This window comes from Dunckerocampus dactyliophorus, chromosome 12 (assembly GCF_027744805.1).
Source record: "Dunckerocampus dactyliophorus isolate RoL2022-P2 chromosome 12, RoL_Ddac_1.1, whole genome shotgun sequence".
Lineage (NCBI taxonomy): Eukaryota > Metazoa > Chordata > Actinopteri > Syngnathiformes > Syngnathidae > Dunckerocampus > Dunckerocampus dactyliophorus.
The window spans coordinates 13,809,889-13,830,229 of NC_072830.1; the positions used below are offsets into that span (position 1 = coordinate 13,809,889).

Sequence of the window (20,341 nt, forward strand, 5' to 3'; positions counted from 1 at the left end):
ATAATATGCACATTTTATTTAGTTATATGTCTCAGAAAAATACATGATAAGGCTTAACAATTTTCTTCTTTCTTCACCATCGGATTGGCTCATTTCTTGAAACATTCTCAAAACTCTTAAGATCATTTGGCCAAACAGTATTACATTATAGCTCACTTGCAAAAGCTTATATCTCTCCCAAAACTGTTCAGTCATGTGTCAACGCTAATTCCTTACCAGTATGATTAGTCAGTACTACCAAAATGCAAAGGTCCTTCTCATTTGCTTTGGCTTATTTCCTTTAACAGACCAGACTTTTTCAACTTTTTCAACTTTTTCAACTTTTTCAACTTTTTCAACTCTTGGTTTCTTGGTTCTGAAGAAAAAAAAATTGGTGTATAGATCTTACGGTAGCAATAGCTTTGACATGACACACTGCGCTCACACTGCCAAGGAAATTGTAACAATTTTTATTCACAAACATAAAGTAACTTCCATACATCGGAGTAATAAGAAAATGTGTTCAGTTTTGTGTTCATAATTTTCATAGACAGAATTTCTAGGCGCAGCCAAGGCGTCGAGGGAGTCCAGTTCGGTGGCCTTAGGATCTCGTCTCTGCTATTTGCAGACAATGCGGTCCTGTTGGCCTCATCGGGCTGGGACCTTCAGCGTTTACTGGGGATGAAACCCAGCACCTCCGAATCTGAGGCCGTGTTTCTCAGTCGGAAAAGGGTGGATTGCTGCATCCGGGTTGGGAGCAAGGTCCTGCCGCAGGTGGAGGAGTTCAAGTATCTCGGGGTCTTGTTCATGAGTGAGGGAAGGTTGGAGTGTGAGGTCGATAGGTGGATCGGCGCAGCGTCTGCAGTAATGCAGTCACTGTACCGGAGGTCGTGTCGTGGTGAAGAGAGACCTCATTCCGAAGGCAAAGCTCTCAATTTACCGGTCGATCTACTGTACCACCCTCACCTATGGTCGTGAGCTTTGAGTCATGACCAAAAGAACGTGATCGCAGATACAAGCTACTGAAATGAGTTTCCTCCGTAGGGTGGCTGGACTCACCCTAAGAGATCGGGTGAGTCATCCGGGAGGGGCTCAGAGTAGAGCCGCTGCTCCTTCACATCGAGAGGAGCCAGTTGAGGTGGCTCGGGCATCTAGTCCGGATGCCTCCCGGACGCTTTGCTGGTGAGGTGTTTCAAGCATGCCCAGACGGGGCAGACTTGGGACACACTGGAGGCATTATGTTTCACAGCTGGCCTGGGAACGCCTTGGTGTCCTCCCGGTGGAGCTGGAGGAGGTGGCCAGGGACTGGGAAGTCTGGGCTTTCCTGCTGAGACTGCTGCCTCCACGACCTGGACCCGGAGGAAAATGGATGGATGGATGGATGGTGTTCAGCATAATGTAAAATACTGTAATATAAACACACTAGAAAAGCACTCAGATAGAGCAGACCTCCGCCAAGCACAGTTCCCCCATATTGTGATTCACACCAAAATAATAATCATACATTTTTGGATCAATCTTTGATATTTTGTTTAACCACTTGGAAACTTGTCCTGTGTTTTTTCTCTGACCATTTTTTTGTGGAGTTATTGTCAGGATTGGGTATTGCTGTCGAAGACTTGACCCCCGGTATGCAGGGAGGAGGCGGTGAAGTGCAAATAAAGGTCTCTTTATTGCACCGATGCATGTAATCACCAGAGAACAAAAAACAAAAACGACAGAGGAAAAGCTCTGTGAAAAACTAATACCAGAGTGTTCTAAACAGGTAAGTCTATTTCCTCAGGTGACGGCACAGGTCAAGTAACGAGGTCCATCAAAAGTCACAATAACAATGAACCAACGCCGCGCATTCGATGGCGCAGGTCTTTTAACTGCCGCTAATGAAGATTGTCCGCAGCCGTGCGGCCACCAGGCGTGGAGTGCCGGAAGCACGCCTTAATAAGGGCGCAGGACAGGAAGTACTGGTCCTACCTTGCAATGTTAAAGAAATTCCTGGATCCAGACCGTGATCCAGATCACCCCCAAAGTTTAATCAGTTCTTCCTGAAAATGTAATCCAATTCCATTCAGAACTTTTCAAGTGATTTTGAAAACAAACAAACAAACAGATTAACGCCAGTAAAAACACTAGCATGAATCCATCAGGCCTAGGCCTGTCAAGATAACAAATTTTCCTCGACGATAATTGTCCTCCAAATTATTGTCAGTGAACATTAATAGTGTCAGCATTATATCGAGACCTCCGTAAACAAACGGAAATGCATGTGATGTTGTGCTTTTGCACATGCACGTCACTTCCCACATGCTTTGCGTTCACAGTAACAAGTCGCTTTTTTTAAATAATGTGAACAACCACATAAAAAACTGGATTGGAAAAAAAAATCCAAATTGAGCACCATACCCTGCAGTGTGAATTTAACCAACGATACTGAATTACAGACAGGAGGGTTCACTTACTCCGTTCACTCCGCTACAGAACCAATGCGCCCAGGTGTTGAGACAGATGCACAGAGTGAACCCTCTTGTCATCCAGCCTGTTTCGTAGAGAGAAGAGGAAAACAAACAGGCATGTACATTTCAATATATGATAAAATTGATAAAATTATCAAGTTTGTTTTTGTTTATTGTGCGGTTAATTGATTTTAATTGATTTATTATCGTGACAGGCCTCGTCGGGCCCTTTGCTTGTTTCCCTACCTCCTTCCTGACTCCTTCCTGACCCCCAACTTGTGCCAGTGCTCTTGGTGCTAGGCAACACTATCTTGTGGAGTTGATTTCCTTTCCATGAATGTCATTTACAATTTCTCATAATTCACCACTGCAGCTGTCAGACGATTTAATCGGAGGGTGACAAATGGCCTTTCTTCTGGCTGCAGTCACTACTTCGACCGCAGCGAATCGCTCATTAATTTCCTGACCAAATATCATCCTGTGCAGGATAGCCAGTACAGCACGGGACGGAGGAGATCATAATTCATTATTACATTAATCAAATCTGTATGCAGACAAGATTGTAAATCCGGTGAGAGGTAGCATTAATCCCCAGAACTAGTTTATAAATGTCCAGAAAATTGTTCAGGGAGGAAGTGTTGCCGGGCGTGGTGGAAAAAGTCCGCTCTCGGTGTATTCACATTTTCACAAACTCTGGTATGCATTACACTTCATTTGAACCCTGCTTGAGAGATGATCTTCGTCCGCTTGCGCGTGAATTCTGGTGCGGTTCGGTTCACTTGAGCTGAGATGTGAACGCTACTTGGACCAAAGCCACGGACTAGTGTTAAATTGACAGCTAAAAGCATGCAGAAATTAAAACGATATACCAGTCTCTCTGCTCTGCGTCATTGTGGATGATGGACAAAGTTCCCCCCAAAAGTGCATTTTTTCTTTAAGATTTTATTAATTTTATTAAAATGTTATTAATACTACAGTAACAGTACAGGGACCAGTGTGGAATACTACGTTAACGTCTTTGAATGTGTCTTCTGAATGCCTTATATTTGTATTTAATTTGTATAAAAACATGTGCATATGTTGTATAATATGTCCATCTGTTTTCACTAATATGATATATGATATATTTTTCCAAATATATTTTAGAAATACCGTTATAGCGTGAAGTGAAGTGACGAGGGATGGCTATAATATCTAATATGTAAGTATCAATCAAAATGTTTACCAAAACACAAGTGCGAACGCAGCCTTTGTCACCTGCTCACTGTGTCTGTTGTGGTTTCCATTAAGCATGTGATATGTACATCCTGTGGTTGCTGGGCTTGACACCCATGAAGTGTCAGATAACCTCAGCATGAAGCGCAGCCTCCTGACCATGTTGGTCTACAAGCACATATAGACTTTTAGCCAGGAAGGAAACATCACCACAGATCGTTCCGTCGCCTGCCAATATGCGCAAATATCAGCATCACAAACCGTAACATGAGTGGTAGCTGTTCACAAAGTTTTGTGAAACTCAATCAAGAAATCATATTTTGTCAGTAAAGGACAGAGCAATAGGAAAATATACACCGGTACTAGTCACACCAACATTTCTGATACAGTATTGGTATCATTGCTCATATTACAGTATCAATATTTTCACACATTTGGGAGAGATGCGTGTTCAAGAGAAGCAGCTGGACATTATCTAATTTCAATGGCGCTGTGTTGATAAAATATATATAGAATTTTAAAAAGTCTACAGTCTTAATAATGATATTGTGTCAGTGGGAAGTACTTTTCCTTTCGACTCTGCTTGTAAGTATCCAATGTAGTGCTGATCTAGACTAAAATGACCCACTTTTGAGTTTATAGCAAACTTTTTCCAGTGAGGGTCACACAGTGAAAAATGAAAGGATGAAAGGGCCACTTTGATATTTAAGATATTCTATGAAGCTATACAGTATATATAAAAAAAACTGCATCTCAATTATTTCTCTCAGTTTGGTATACAGTAGGTGAAAAAGCCTCTTATTAGTATCAACTTTGCTCTTTTTTCACGTATTTTTGCTTGTTTATTTTTTCAAATGTTTCGCTTTCTTCTTAAATAATCTTCATAAATAATTTTTTTAAAAATATTTTGACTCTATTACTTAATTGTTCTTTTACCTAATTTCCCAAACATTACAACTTTATTTTGTTTTGTTTGTTTCTCATAATATTAGGACTTTAAAAAATAATGTATTTTTCTTTAATATTTATTTAATACTCTATGCTAGTAAAATTGATATGAGTTTATTCATGTTAAATTGTTTTTTTTTCTTGTTAGAATACAACATTTTCTTTTAATATTTTGACTTTATTCTTGTTACATTATAACTTTTTCCACAGGCTAATTAAAAAATTTGTCCTTAAATATTACATATTTATGCTCCTAAAATGACATTATATTTCTTCATAATATTATGAGTTTATTTCCATAAAAATGTGACTATTTTTCAACTTTTTTCTCTGAATATTTTGACTTTATTCTTGTGACATCATAACTTTTTCCGCAGCCTTTTTTTTCAAAAATTACAACTTTATTTGCTCTTTTGTTTGCTTTTCTTTTTATAACAACTTAAAAAAAATAAAAACAATGTTCGAGCTATATTTCATCTTTATACTACTAAAATGACGTTATTTTTCCGTTACGTTATTCTCATAAAATTATGACTTTTTCTTGTTAAATTACAACTTTTTCTTAAATATTTTTACTTTGTTCTTTCAATTTTGTATTATTATTTTTAAAGAGTTCTTGTTATCTATCTTGTTATTTCTTATCTTATCTTGTTATATATCTTATCTAGGGATGTCCAATAATGGCATTTTTGCAGATAACCGATATGCCAATATTGTTCAACTCTCAATTTCCGATTCCAAAATCAACCGATTTTATCGGACAATTCTAATCTTATCTTATTTTATTATATTTGGTAGTGCATTATTTATTTCCCAAACCATTGCTTTGCCAAAGTATCGGAAGTGATATTGAGAAGCATAAAGTTATCGGTGTGTTGGAAAAAAAGACACCGTGCATCTCGAGTCTGCACACAGGAACAATGTGATTGTTACTGGGCTCCACATTACTCCACATTATTGCAGGTCTCTGATAACAAAGCAGGGGAACAAGGGGACGTTGCTTCAACAGAGCAACAGGTGGCCAACTTTCTGCAGTCAAAGAGGGTGGATGTAGATGTGAACAACATCGATTCATGCGTTCCAATGTCTGGCAGGAGCAAGGCAATGCTGACATTGCCAAGAAAGCACGCAACTTAAGGAAACAGGAGAAAAACTCAAGGCAAAGTGCCAACTGCAAATCTACATCAAGCTAAATGGAGGAACTAAAGCACTTGTTGCCAAAAACATCAAGGAAATGGGCAAATACTAAAGATGAAAACAAGAAAATTAAAGACGCAACTCAAAAAGACTTGAAGTTAACAACCATTGACAATAACAAGTCCATCATATCAGAGATGATGCCAAATTCAACAATATTAAGAAATACATTTAATTTATTGATTGCCATGCTTCTCACTTGTGTTGCCAGCTATTTAGACCAGGGGTGTCCAAAGTGCGGCCCGGGGGCCACTTGTGGTCCACGGCTGATTTTTTTATTAGCCCATGGCACATTCTAAAATTATAATTTAACAAGAAAAAAAGTAGCAAAAATCAAACATCAGCAGTAATTTAATGTTACAAAGAATAAGTTAAAATAGCTGTAAAAAGTTGTAATCTAACAAGAAAAGGTCGTAATTTTACGAGAATGATGTCGTAATATTAGTAGCATAAAGTTGGAATAAGAAAAAAGGTTATAATTTGGTGAGAATAAAGCCAAAATATTATTGGAATAAATTAATAATTATGAGAATTTGCAAGAACAAAGTTGAAATAGTTAGAAAATAATAAAAAAAAAACAACAGCTGTAATTTTATGAAAATAATTAGGGGAAAAATGTGAACTCTTATGAGACAAAAGGCACAATTTTATAAGAATAAATTCGGAATATAATGAAAAATAATGTCATTTTAGTCGAATAGCTTATTTTTTAAAACTGTAATGTTATGAGAAACAAACAAAACAAAGTTGTAATTTTTTTCATTGGTAATAAATGGGAATAAATTCAAATTACAGGAATAAAGTCATGACGTCATGGAAAGAAAAATTACACAGGTTATTTCAGAAGAAAGTGGAAATATTTGTTAAAAAACTACAGCAAAAATTTAAAAAAAGAGCAAAGAGTGAAGTTGATATTAATAACGGGCTTTTTCACAAGGCTAGATGCACTTTTCCTGAAATATATACAACTTCTTATCATATCTACATGTGTTGCTTTACAAAATATCAAAGTGGCAAAGGTACATCTTTTCATTTTTCACGATGTGGCCCTCGCTGGTAAAAGTTTGGACACCCCTGCTTTAGACAATAATGGTCATTTTCAGTGGATAGTAAGTCTATACTGCTATACAAGCTGTACACTGACTAGTCTACAGTATATACTTTAATAACATGAGTGCTGAAGTGTGAGGGGTGAATGTGAGATGAAACAGTATCCTTTGCGGAGATATTAGCATAGATGCTGCCAAAGTGGCAGTTTTATCAGAAGAGGACAGCATGTCTACCCTACAGCATTTTTTCAATCACCTTCCGAGCATGAAAATGGATCATGTGACCGGATTACAGTTATAGATTGAGTCCCGGTGCGTCGTATTGACGTGCCGCCGTTTGCCCGCCTGTTGCTGTGCACCTACAGCTGTGTGGACGTGACAGTGGGGGATTCCACCTTGTGGGGAGGCTTGCGGCTGATCGTAGCTGTGAGTCTTTTCCTGAACATTTTACACAGGAAGACGTAAATGAGCGGATCCAGACACACGTTAGAGGCGGACATCCACAGTGTGACCTGTTTGGTGATGTACAGCGCCTTCTGTGCCCAGCAGGTAGGCTGACTCAGGTTCCGGGTCTGGGACAGGGTGTAGGGGACGCGTACAAAGTGGTAGGGGGCGTAGCAGATGAAGAACACGACCACCACCACAAAGACTTTGGCCTTGGTTCTGCGACTGGCTTCCGGAGAGCTGCTTTTTGAGGCTTTGTAGGAGTTGTAAACTGTCCTGCTGATGAACGTGTAGCAGAACACCATCAAGGCCAGCGTTCCCCAGAAGACCAACTGGAGGAAAATATGAGAATAATCATTCAATTATTGATATAGTCTAATAAAAAAATCATCTCAAATATAATTTAAAAAAGAATAAAGGAGAAGCGGCATAGAAAATGAATGGATGGAAAGAATAAAGTCAACATATTAATAGAAAAAAGCTGTAATCTAACAAAAAAAATGTAATCCTACACAAATAACATAATAATAATAATAATGAGGAAAAATAACATCATTTTAGTAAAAATAAAATTGAAATGTTACAGAAAAAAATAGTTTTTTTAAAGTTGTAATATCATGAGAAACAAAACAACATACATTTTTGCAAAATTTGATTGCTGAAAATGTCACAAGTATAAATGGGAATAAAGTCATAATTATGAGATGAAAATTTATTTAAAAAAAAGCAGAAATGCAAAGAAACAGCTGGAATTTTACAAGAATGAAGACGAAATATGAAGAGAAAAAGTTGTATTCTGACAGGAAAAAAGTGGCAATTTTCCGAGAATAAATGTAATATTATGAGGAAAAATAATCATTTTAGTGGCATGGAGTTGAATCTGAAAAATATGTTCTTATTTAAAAGTCGTAATATTATGAGAAACAAACAAAACAAAATAAAGCTGACATTTTTGGAAAATTAACTTGGGGAAAAAAGTTGTAATATTATGGATATAAACTCATAATATTCAAAGATTATTTAAGAAAAAAAGTGGAAATATTTGGAACATTTAAAAAAAACGACAGCACCTATCTGACAAAGCTGAGATGCAGTTTTTTTCTTGAAATATAATAACTTCTTAGCATATCTACATGTGTTGCTTTACAAAATATCAAAGTGGCAAAGTTGCATCCTTTCATTGTTCCATTTGGCCCTCGCTGGAAAAAGTTTGGACACCCCTACACCCCCTACGTTAACGTAGCGCTTGTAAACATTTCAAGTCTTGCATCAACTTCATGCAGTATAACATAAGAGCAATAGTGAAGGAAGAAGTCTGACTTGTGGTTCTGAGTTTGTGAAAATGTGCCCCCCCAGAAATATTTACTTGACTAGCCATGTTTTAGGAGATACCTGACAGAAGTAGCCGAGTCCTTCATGCCACTGCAGGCCCAGCTTGCTCTTCATGGAGGCGCACTTCACTCGTCCTTTAGAGTAGCGCGGTGGCTGGTTGCTAAGAATAATATTTGGGAATACGGAAAACCACATAATGATCCAGACGACGACGCTGATCACTTGGGCGACGCGGACGCGCTGCAGGGTGCCCTTCCCAAAGGGCCGGACTATCTTCAGGTAGCGGTCCAGGCTGATGAGACCCAGCAAGACGATGCTGATGTACATGGTCATGTAGAAGATGACGGCAGAGTAACGGCAGTAGATGGCCCTCAGGTGACTCGGACCCAGACCGAAATCGCTTAGAATCTTCAGAGGCATGGTGAACGTCATCAGCAAGTCAGCCACCACCTGTTCGGTTCAAAGACCCCATGTTAGCGCTTTCCAACAATTCTCACACGCAAAACAGTGTGTGATGTTAAAAAGGGAAAAAAACTCACCACGTTCTTTAAAAAGACCACAAACGTTGACGTGCTGGGGATGCTGAAGAAGATCCATGCAGCTACTGAATTCATTGCCAGGGAGACTATAAAGACGACGCTATAGAGCCAGGGCAACACCACCTCGTTCACGTTGGTACTCCAAACACAACTGGAGGCATTAGTCAGCGAAGTGTTCATCTTCAGGGCTTTGGTCTCACCTAGATTGATGAAAAAAAAGAGGGATCGTATGAAAAATGGAAGAAAGATGATATACAGTACAGTGCTAGAACGGCAGTCATCCATCCATCCATCCATCCTTTTTCTATGCCGCTTATCCTCACTAGGCTCGCAGGGGTATGCTGGAGCCTATCCCAGCCGACTTCGAGCGAGTGGAGGGGTACACCCTGGACTGGTCTCCAGCCAATCGCAGGGCACATATAGACAAACAACCATTCACTCTCACACTCATACCACTCAGACAATTTAGTCGCCAATTAACCTAACATGCATGTTTTTGGAACGTGGGAGGAAACCGGAGTACCCGGAGAAAACCCACGCACGCACGGGGAGAACATGCAAACTCCACACAGAGATGAACGGCAGTCAGTGGAATGATAATTGGGTCAAAACACTAATTTACTTGTTTCGGTGGTTTTGGAAAGTCAGATTATTTTGCTTATTTTACACAATCTATGTCAGATTGTAGTATAAATGAAGATTAATCATTTGGTCGAACTAATATGTAATATGTAATATGTAATATGTAATATGTAATCAAAATCCTGCCTTTACGAAGATGATATTGCTTGGTTTGGATTGACATTGTCGGATAAGCATTAATCATGCTAACGGTTTACTTTATTTTAGACATGCACAATATTGTTTTTAGATACAATAACTTTCTGCTTCTACCTCTAACCAATCAGTTTTTTAAATTTAGATTTAAAACCAGAACCAGAGTAAACAGCGGAGCCCAATGTGGTGGGAAAATGTATAGCTAACAGGTATAACTTAGGTAACACATTACCGGTATCTTATTATATTTTTAGAACTTTTTGCAGAGTTTGAATTCTTGTATCTAAGCACATCTTGCATTCGATTTAACGTTTGGCTTTTTAAGCAGGAGGTTGCCTGTAACATGCTGGCATGATAAAAGCTAGCAGGGGGTCCAGGAAACATACGTTGAACCTAAGGGTCTGAGGAAGTATGATTCTTTCGTATACGCTCTCTCCCCAGACGAACCGGCACTTTTGTTTCTTTTATGATGTAATTCATTTGCATGCGATGAAGTCTAAGGGTTGGCGTCAGGAAGCCGCTCTTGGCCAGACATCTGCAAACCGCCATGGCACTCTGGATGTTGTCCCTTTGCAAAGGTGTAATAAACTGCTCATGTTCTGTCTTTATTTCAGGCGTTCTCTTTCTGCACTGTATTCGGGCACACGCACCGGGCAGGCGGTGTGATGCTGGCGTTTCAGGTGGCTGATAAAGGTTTTTGTGTGCTCAATGGGGTTTTTTTTCCCCCCTCATCGCGAAGCAATTGGTACAACTAGCATGTCTCTCAAAATGTCTCTGAAACAGTGAACGTTTACAAGTGAGCTCAGGGGAAATTACGACAGGCCGTCAATGTCACAGACAGGAGAAACAAGGAGCGCTTGATTTGCTCACCAGCACAGCACTGGTAATCTCGCCTCACTGGAGCGTTTTTTTTTTAAATGATTGGTTATCTAAGCTATTTTATTGAATTTATCTGTATGATGTCATAATTCCTCATATCGGCCCTGCACCCCTACTTTATTTTGAACATGCTTAACAAAGTTACACTAAGGGACAGAATATAATGAATTACACTTGCACAATTCAACATGCCTGACAAGGAGTAGGAAAAAAGCAGAATTTAGATTGCCAATATGTGAGCAATAAAAATGATGGAAGTTGCTGCCCAAATTCACATCAACATTTTATTTTTTTTGCTAATGCAGTGACCAGTGAGTGTAAATATTAGTTTAATTAATTTTAGCAGTTTGTCCTCAATTGTTTACACAGCGATACCAGTACATGTAACTCATGAAATTCAACCAACCTCATGAACTAATTCCGCTAAACTACAAGCACAATTCCTGCTTCACACTCAAACTGCAACTCTAAAACACACTTTGTTCACACTGCACACAATTCTCTGCATTTGGCACAAGCGTCATGAAGAAAATCTCTCGTTTTCAGAATGTAGTGACTCACCATGTGGACAAACACCTGTCACACTCATTCAGAGCTCGCGGGGAACTGGTGAGCTATTTTCTTTTGGAGCAATGGATGCCAACAACAAAAACAGAAAGGATGCAACATCATGAGCAAGTACTGTCATGTTCCGCAGGACAGGAGCGAGCACTTCCTGTCCTGCACTCTTATTTTGGTGTGCTGCACTTCCTGCAGCCGCTTCACTCCAGGGGTTTGTTGCACAGCTGGCAGCAAATGCAATTCAATGCGTTCATTGGGCCTCATTCACGAAACGTTCTTACGCACAAATGTGTTCTTAAAGCCTTCTTATGAAGATTTTTGGCATTCACGAAACGTGTTCTTAACTCACAGCTCTTAGATCTAAGAACAAATTCTACGAACGCTCAGGAGGACTCTTACGCACAAGCAAAGCTTGCACTTTCAATGCGCAATCGCCCTCATGATGGATTTTGCAACCTGATCTAAAAAAATGTAGTGCAAATAAAATATCCCAACAATTATTTATCATCAAAACAACTAAAATATACTCCATCGATAAATATATATTCAAATCCCAATTCATCAAAAAAAAAGTAGCTGGCTGGACGTGCGCTGCGCAGAGAGAGAATGTAAAGGACCATTAGATTTATTTGCTGAAAGCCACGAATATTTGATGTCCCGCTTCAGGCTTCCCTCTCTGTTCTTGCAGGTGTGCAGGGTCATCAGAATAACATCGCAATGAAACGCGGTGTGTCTATTGCGCACGGAGCACCCCCAGATAACGACATGCGCCCCCAGCCACGTCTTGAGCCAGAGCACGGGGCTGCTGTATTAATTAGACAGCGTCTAATCAAATGTAACCACAGAAAAAATACATTGTCACACACAAACTATGTATTTTGACTTTATTTTTCCATCATGATTGTGTAAATATTTTCTAGAGTTTCCGAAATGGTTTGGTTTCTGATTGATGGCCTCCCGTTTCCTCCAGATCCCTCCGGTGCAGTCCAATCTTTTTTTTTTTAGTCTATTTTAAGTCAAAACAGTTCTTTTTAACCTCTGCGGTGGTGCGTTTCTCCGTGGAAACGGCATTTATGTTTCCTGTAATGGTGCTCCATGCCGACTCTTTTTGGATGGCCTGATGACGGGTGGATACACGTGAAAATAAGGTGGTCTTGTGTTCGCTCACTCCTTGTAAAAGCACCTCTATTTCTGTAGAATTTAACTTTTTCTCTCGTTTGTTGTCCAGCTGCTCCTCAGTCTTGCCCTTGCGCATTGCCATCTCCGCCTCCAGCTGCCTGTTGCGCACGGCACATTTTTGACCTTATATAGGAAATAATAGGCAATGCAAATTAGGCCTTACATGCACGGGCATCGCAGTTGGCATTCATCAACCTAAGAACACCTGTCGCTTTCTGTTTATCCCTGCTTAATTAAAAGACTTTTATTTTCCACCGCTGTCTGTCTCTGCATATTGGGGGTCAGTCGACAGCTCCACTACCTGTATCTGTATCTGTACTCGGAAGTGGGCGTGGTTTAACCAGAAATGGGTGGGGCTTAAATATATCTAAAATTGACATGGATTTATCAGAAGTTGCTGTATTTATTGTTTATTATTCAGCTGTGTGTGTACAGTGTATGTGTGTAAATGATCTGTAAGACTTTATTATTTAATTATTTTTTTAATGAGAAGTGTGTGAAGTTGGCGATCCATGCAAACATCCAGTGATGGCAAACAGGGAAATAATCTGTCAGCCTTGTTCACTGTATTTTTCCGCGTACGTAACGAAACAAGTCTACCAACTAACTACCATACAAACCAAAATACAGCGAAATAGAGAACGTGAGCTGTCTGTTTTGTGTCTGTGTGTGAAAGAGTGACAGGCATGGCTCCTCTCTCTGGCTGTAGAGAGTCTGTCTAGGGAGGGGCGGTTGCTGTGTGTGACTGGCCAATCACAGCGTGTGAAGAGTGAATACTTAAGTGGCTACCCAATGAGGATTTTCCTTCATCACGATTACAGATAATGACGAGCTTATTGAGAGTTTGTCGCACTCAATGAAAAAATGCATGGACATAAGTCATCCTGGCTGCTGTAGTAAAGGGTGAACCCGGTGTTGCGAGATTTCGTCTTGGGGCGTGATCCAAGATGACTGCATAAACAAAACAAGCACAAATACAACACTTTGTTAAGCGCGTCATATTGCACACTAGCCAGGCCAGTGAACGCAAACTAAGGCAACATTTTTGCAAAAATTTTCAGATGTTAACCGAAGCTAAAAAAAACAAACTAACTGGGGTGGACATTAAAGGAAAACTGCACTTTTTAAAAATTTTGCCCATCATCCACCATCCTTATGTGAAACATGAACACATGTCTTTCTCTTTTCTGTGCTTTTAAAGATATAAAAACAGCTAAAAAAGAAGCAGATAAAAAATGCCCATAATGGGAAATACTTATTCCGCCTTTAAAAACTCCAAAAAGTCCAACAATGTTCCATTTACATATAATATGACCTGTATATCAAACCAAGATACAGCGACTTTGTTATTATTATTATTAACATTGTTTCGTGGATGGAACTATGTTATTGGCGTATTGACACCTTACCACACCGGCTAGCTATTAGCCGACGAGCGACTACCTTCACTACACACTTGCTTGCAGCGCATCAGCGCCGAGCTCACAATGCCTCAGGCCACTACCAACAGGTAACGCTATATATTTTTATTTATGAGTTCGGAAAAGTGAATGCTAGGCGTAGCGTTTGTTTCTATGTTGCGACGTGAAATCAATGCGCCCAGGAAGGAAGTTGTAATAATGCTCAAAATGACCAAATAACGGCAAAATACTGTAAATATTACATGTTATCATGACTGTACCTGTTACTACTTGGTTACAGCATGGATGTAAAACCTTGTTGGAGGTTTTTGGAGGTGTTTTAATAGCAGGCTTATTAGGCAGAATAGATGTGTCCCAGTACGTGCAGTAATGAGCTCTCTCCTTTTATCTGTTTTTATATCTTTAGAATGCACAGAAAAACAAGGACATGTGTGTTCATGTCTTACATAAGGACTTCGGATGAAAGTTTTCCTTTAATTGAGTTACTACTGTAGTCCATTTTTTTGGTGTTACGAAAAAGTGCTATCTGTGGAACTGAATAAAACCAGTGAAAACTAAAGACCGCAGTGTTTTATGGAAAGCTGATCTGAAAGTGGAGCCATATGATGCCAGTGGGTATCATTTTATCACCAGAGTGACATTTTGACAACAGATTGTTAAGTTTTGATAGCAGAGTTTCAATTTGATGGTGATGTGTCTTATCGTAGAGTTTTGACGAGCCAAAACGTGTTCAAGCAACGCGCAAAAACTGTTGCCCATTACCTTGGTGTTTTGGTATCTGTGTTCTTTGGCTGCAGCTTAGAATAACTCAGGAAGCACTGGCAACTGAAGATACTGTGTACTCCACACTAAGACTAAAACAATCCAGTTATGTTTTTTTTTCTTTCTTTTTCACCAATGTCAGTCTTTCAATTTAAAAATATTAAAGATCACATCGGCTCAAGGAACATGCAATGCACAATGCAGAAAGCGTGATACAGTTTATAGGGGTTAATCGGTTCCAGACCCGACCACAATAAGTGAATTTCACAATACAGGATTCAATGTTAATAAATGGAATATTTTCATAGTTTAACCCATTTAGGGTTTTTAACATTGCTAGAACCCCCTTAGCACTGAAATAACATAACACGCCTTTACACCTTTACACTCACCTTTACACTCCTGTTAGTCATTGTTTACATCACATCGCGCCATTATGCGGCAGGGACTCGAGACAGCCGCTAGCTAGCGAGCTACCAGTTAGTAGCTTACCAGTAGATCACCAGATAGCAATTCTTATTTCTTCTAAATTTAAGAATGCAAAACTTACCACTTCCACACAGAATGGGAGTCAATGTTTTTTTCACTCTACGATGGTAACATTATTTTTAATGTTGTTTTAATGCCATGGCTGACTTCATGACTTCATGCATCCATCAATCCATTATCTATGCCGCTTCTCCTTAGGGTCGCGGGGGTATACTGGAGCCTATCCCAGCTGACTTCGGGCGATAGGCGGGGTACACCCTGGACTGGTCGCCAGCCAATCGCAGGGCACATATAGACAAACAAGCATTCACACTCACATTCATACCTATGGACAATTTAGAGTCGCCAATTAACCTAACATGCATGTTTTTGGAATGTGGGAGGAAGATTGTTGAAGTTTTGTTGCAGATATGATATATGGTGCAGATACACGGTGCCGATATATGATACATGCAAAATGTCTTCCTCTGAAACAGTGACGAAATCCCACACAATGATTGTTTACCTGTTAGCTCAGGGAAGGTGGGGGAAGAAAAGGAGCGCTTGATTTGCTCACCTTAGCCCAGTAACACACACCACAGTACGGGTAAAATTTATCGATTATGTTATTTTTCATCCATCCATCTTCATCTTCATCATCCATCCAATAAGAGCCCATCCCAGCTGACTTCGGGCGAGAGGCGGGGCACACAATTTTATTTTTAATGTTGTAATTAAATTAGTCGATAACTTATCAATTAGAAGGTATGCCAATTTCAATATGAAGCAATTTATTTCATTTAATCATCATTATTCATCTGTTGATTTATTTTATTCACTTCTAATTTAGTTATTCTTCTTCTAATTTACTTATTTTTTTTAAATTAATTTAATTAGATGTCATTTTTTAAAGTCCTTTCTTCTTTTGCTTTCTTTTGCCTGTCTTTCATCGCCGTGATTATTGCGTACAAAATAAATAAGTAGATGTGACTGTACTGTAGTTTGTTCAGTTGTGTTATGGCAGCTGGGACAAAGCTGCATCTGTCCTGTTTGGTCTTGCATCTTGGGAGTAAAATCCTTCTTCCAGAGGGAAGATGCCGAAAATGAATGCCATGTATAAAAGAATGGTACCAAAACGACCTCTGAAAGCAACTTCTCCCGACCATCCAAGAACAGTTCGGTGACGAACAATTCCTGCTCCAAATGTGATAACCAAGTGGCTTGGGGAACGGCATAGTAACATCTGACGAAAAGATCTAAAGACACTGAAGCAGCAAACGCTTGTGTCATTCTCAAAACTGTTGGCCACCACTCTCCAGGGAGATGAAAACACCTGAGATTCACCATGGAGTTGACTGGACAGTTTAACAATTTGATTCAGAGAACGTCTGTCTTCAAGTGATACTGTAGATGATCGAACTGACTGAGACCAGAGAGAATATAATATATAGAGAATATAAAAAGACAGAGATAAGAAAACAGATGTTTACGCTAGGATTGTAACCCCCTCAAAAAGCGTTGTCTGCTGTTTAGTCTTTTCCCAGAAGTCAACATGAATGAAATCATGTATTCTTACCTTTTCTTGTGGCTCTCTCAGCTGTGTGACACTGTGGAGCATGAGAAGATAAGCATATCAGGCAGTGATGGGGGGAAAACACAATATTTCAGAATAAGGAAGAAGTTACATATCCGATTCTGCTTTCTTATCCGCAGGAAGTTAGCCAAACGTAGGAAACCCGATTGAAAATGCACTCAAGTTACTTTCGTTCTTCAGACAAAATACCACTCCTGTCCTTGAAGGACTTGTTTGTGTGTGTGTGTGTGTGTGTGTGTGTGTGTGTTATCTTACAATGAACCTTCTGGCGCTACTGTCTCAAGCCCAATGCGTTTGCCAAGCTTCCTGTTAGAGAAAGACCCGTTCCTCTCTCACTTCCTGTCCCAATTGTCCCCTGAGAGGTCGGTTCTCTTTGTGTGCCATTTGACTATTGATAGACCAACGTTGTGAGCTTGTCCTGGGGCCCTCATCCAAGAACCGTCACTCTCCTGCCCCTTATAGCTGACATCAGACTTTGAAAGCAGAAGTGTTATTGTGGTTTCTAGGCCGTTAGAATGCTGACCAAATGTGGGTCAGTGTCCAGTGTGTGAGTTGTTATTATAGGGCAAAACTGATGCTTTTCTACCTTCTATAAATATATTCTATTTCGTAATTTATAAGTATATGTATGTTATATTTATATTATTTATTATTACATAATATTCTGTTTCTGTATGGAATATTCTGAGACCATGATGGCCTCATTTCCTGTGTGACTTGCTGGCTTGGATGAGGACCAGGAATGATGGCTGATGGGGAAATTGTGGCTGAAGGTTAAAAAGTAGTCCCGAAGCGATTCATACGGTAGCTTGAAGGGATTTTTTGACATGAAGTTGTATGACATCCCCATCAGCCGTGGACTATATCAATAGTGACCCCCAATTGGTCTCTCGAGTCCAGTTCTGGTCGGATTTCCGTGACGAGGAACGTAGCTCCTCTTAATTGCTGGGTCATTTAAGTAAAGAGTTTGGCTTCTCAAAAAAATCTGCGTTCAAAAGAGTAACACATTTCAGTCGCATCCACGCTGTTGACTCTCTAGCATACTGTATCTTGGTGTTGTGTTCGCGATAACTTTTTTTGATTAGTTAAGCCCTTACAGTGCCGACTAAGCGCTGTGCCCCTGCGAAAGCTTCCTCCGGGGAGCCAAAGAGGAAGAAGAAGAAGATGATGACCAAAGTGAAATTTTTAGATATGATCAAAGAGGGCAGAGGTTATGCATCTGTGGCTCGCCATTATGGCGTGAAGGAATCTACGGTGCGGTACATCAAGAAAGAGGAAGCAAACATCCGCAAAACTGCTTCAATAACTTTCAATACGGAAGCAAAACGTGTGGTAACGCCGCCTAATAAGATAATTGTGAAAATGGAAGCTGCATTGGCATTGTGGATTGCTGATTGCAGGAAAAAGACAGTTTGGACACTAATATGATCAGGACAAAGGCGAAAGGTCTCTACGACCAAATCATGCCCGATGACGACAATCAAGAGGCTGAAGAAGGTGCTGACGGACCTGACGAACATCAAGCCAGTACTAGCGCTGCCAGGAGGGATTCGCCTCGTCGAGTCTGATGTTTCTCTTTCCACGCAAACAAATTAAATGCTGATTTGAACCTGCAGTAATGCCCCTTGTCAAATAAACCATTTATATAGCGCTTGTAGACCTTGTAATTTCTTTACAATGTGGCCTCATTCACACACAAACAACCAAACAAAGAAGGGAGCCAACCAGTTAATGATCTCACCAAGGTCTCTGTGGAGCAGGGGTGCCATTACGTCAATCGCGAGCTCCCGGTAGATTGCCAAGGTAACTTTGTAGATGTCATATGACATCGGTCAGCTCCCCTCCTGATTCGTTCCTGCGCCCCCAAGCTACACACAGAGATGCAACTTTCATCTTTATTATTCTCATTAAGGATAAACTAACTCAGCGGGAAGATGTCTATATCCATAACAAAAGTTATGTGTTCACTTGTAGCGGCAAGTTATGTAGAAAATATGTCAATTATTTGATGGATTTGCCTTGAGTCCTGAACTCCACTATAGAAATGCGTGATTTATACACTTCCGTTTCTTAAATGATTATTTCATGGTGAATTTAAATTGTGCCCATTGCTGAAACCTTTTTAATGTGTTGCCGTGACTTCGGCTGCATTGTCTTTTGCATAATCATTTTATATCATCGCTAATGTGTGATAGCCAATGCTAACTGCATAAACTGTATGTCCTAATGAAGGTCACGTACTGTAGCTATTTTGTATTACCGGTACTCAGGTTACACACACAACTATTGAGGAATTATTGAATAGAATTATGATATCAACTACTTTGAAACTTTGAAAATGTGAATGTGAAATACTAATCATTAATATTTACAATAGTATTTCAAAGTTTACCGGTTAGATGTTTTATAGAAAGAGGTAGATCATTTTGACTTCTAATTTGTATGGTGAAAAGGTGCGTGCACCCCTGATATACATGTAGAACGTATAGAAATATGTGCTATTTTTCTAAATAAATGTAGTAAATATAAATATTTTCTATTTGTATAGTAGGAGGTAGAGCTGTGGGACTTGGTCATTTTAAAAGTAACTCGTAGGCTGAAAAAGTGTGACGTCAAACGCCCACTTTCATGTGAACGCGCACTTACCTCAAAGCCGAAAACCGGACTTGACAAAGTAAGTTGATAACCACCGTCGAAGTTCCGTTCAGTTCTGTTTGGGGAATTTAGGTTTTGTTGAGTTGCAGCTTGAGCGCAAAACCTGGGATGGTTGAGCCACTTTTGTAGAATACCTCCTAAGAATCCCCAGAAGTACACAAGACAGCAAACATTTGCAAAAACATGCACCCTTCTGTGTTGCCTGTGCTATTATTTTTCGGACAAATACTATATCACTGAATAATATTGCACCCCATTAGTCGGATTGACTTGAAATTTCTCACATCGTTCTCATGTACTCTTATGTACTTGCTAAATTTGGCACACACCTTTAGGGGCCTGACAAGCACATGTGTAGAGCTTGAGCAAGAAATGATCGCCGTCAAGGAAAACATCTTTGCAGGGGCACGGGCGGAGCTTAGCAACTAATTGTCCATAAGTCACACAACCCATAGGGGGCGCCACAAATGTTAAAAGACTAAAGTCAAAATAACAGTAATCTATTGAGAAAAAAGTCTTACTTTTTAGAATAACATCTTAATATTATGAGGAAAAAATAACATTATTTTACTAACATAAAGTTGAATTATTAAAGAAAAAAAGAAGGCGTTCTTTTTAAAGTGGTAATATTATGACAAACAAACAAAACAACGGATAAAGTTTGTCATTTTTGTAAAATTACGTTGGGGAAAAGTTATAATGTTCCAAGAAAAAAATGAAAAATATGACAATAAAGTCATAATGATGAGGGAAAATGTATTTAAATTTATTTCGAAGAAAATAGTCATTAAAAAAAACGAAGAAGAAATGGAAAAAACTGTTGTATTTTGACGGGAATCAAGTCAAAATATTAAGAGCAAAATGTTTTCTAACAAGAAAAAAAGTCATAACA

The 20,341-nt window shown here is 39.4% G+C and overlaps 1 protein-coding gene across 4 annotated transcripts; it reads right to left on the bottom strand.

Moving 5' to 3' along the window:
* Positions 1–3,422: 3,422 nt before the first annotated feature.
* Positions 3,423–17,192, bottom strand: p2ry13 (purinergic receptor P2Y13). 4 transcript variants are annotated; one of them, XM_054795299.1, is made up of 6 exons: positions 17,050–17,192; positions 16,777–16,807; positions 12,554–13,500; positions 9,154–9,353; positions 8,675–9,064; positions 3,423–7,614 (listed from the first exon to the last, which is right to left on the bottom strand). In XM_054795299.1, the coding sequence occupies exons 4-6, from the start codon at positions 9,331–9,333 to the stop codon at positions 7,198–7,200; spliced, it is 987 nt and encodes a 328-aa protein (XP_054651274.1). In that variant the 5' UTR covers positions 9,334–9,353; positions 12,554–13,500; positions 16,777–16,807; positions 17,050–17,192; the 3' UTR covers positions 3,423–7,197. The 4 variants fall into 4 exon arrangements, with proteins under 4 accessions (XP_054651274.1, XP_054651271.1, XP_054651270.1 ...); XM_054795296.1 differs by lacking the exon at positions 12,554–13,500; XM_054795295.1 differs by lacking the exons at positions 12,554–13,500; positions 17,050–17,192 and adding an exon at positions 16,886–17,030.
* Between the last annotated feature and the right edge of the window lie 3,149 nt (positions 17,193–20,341).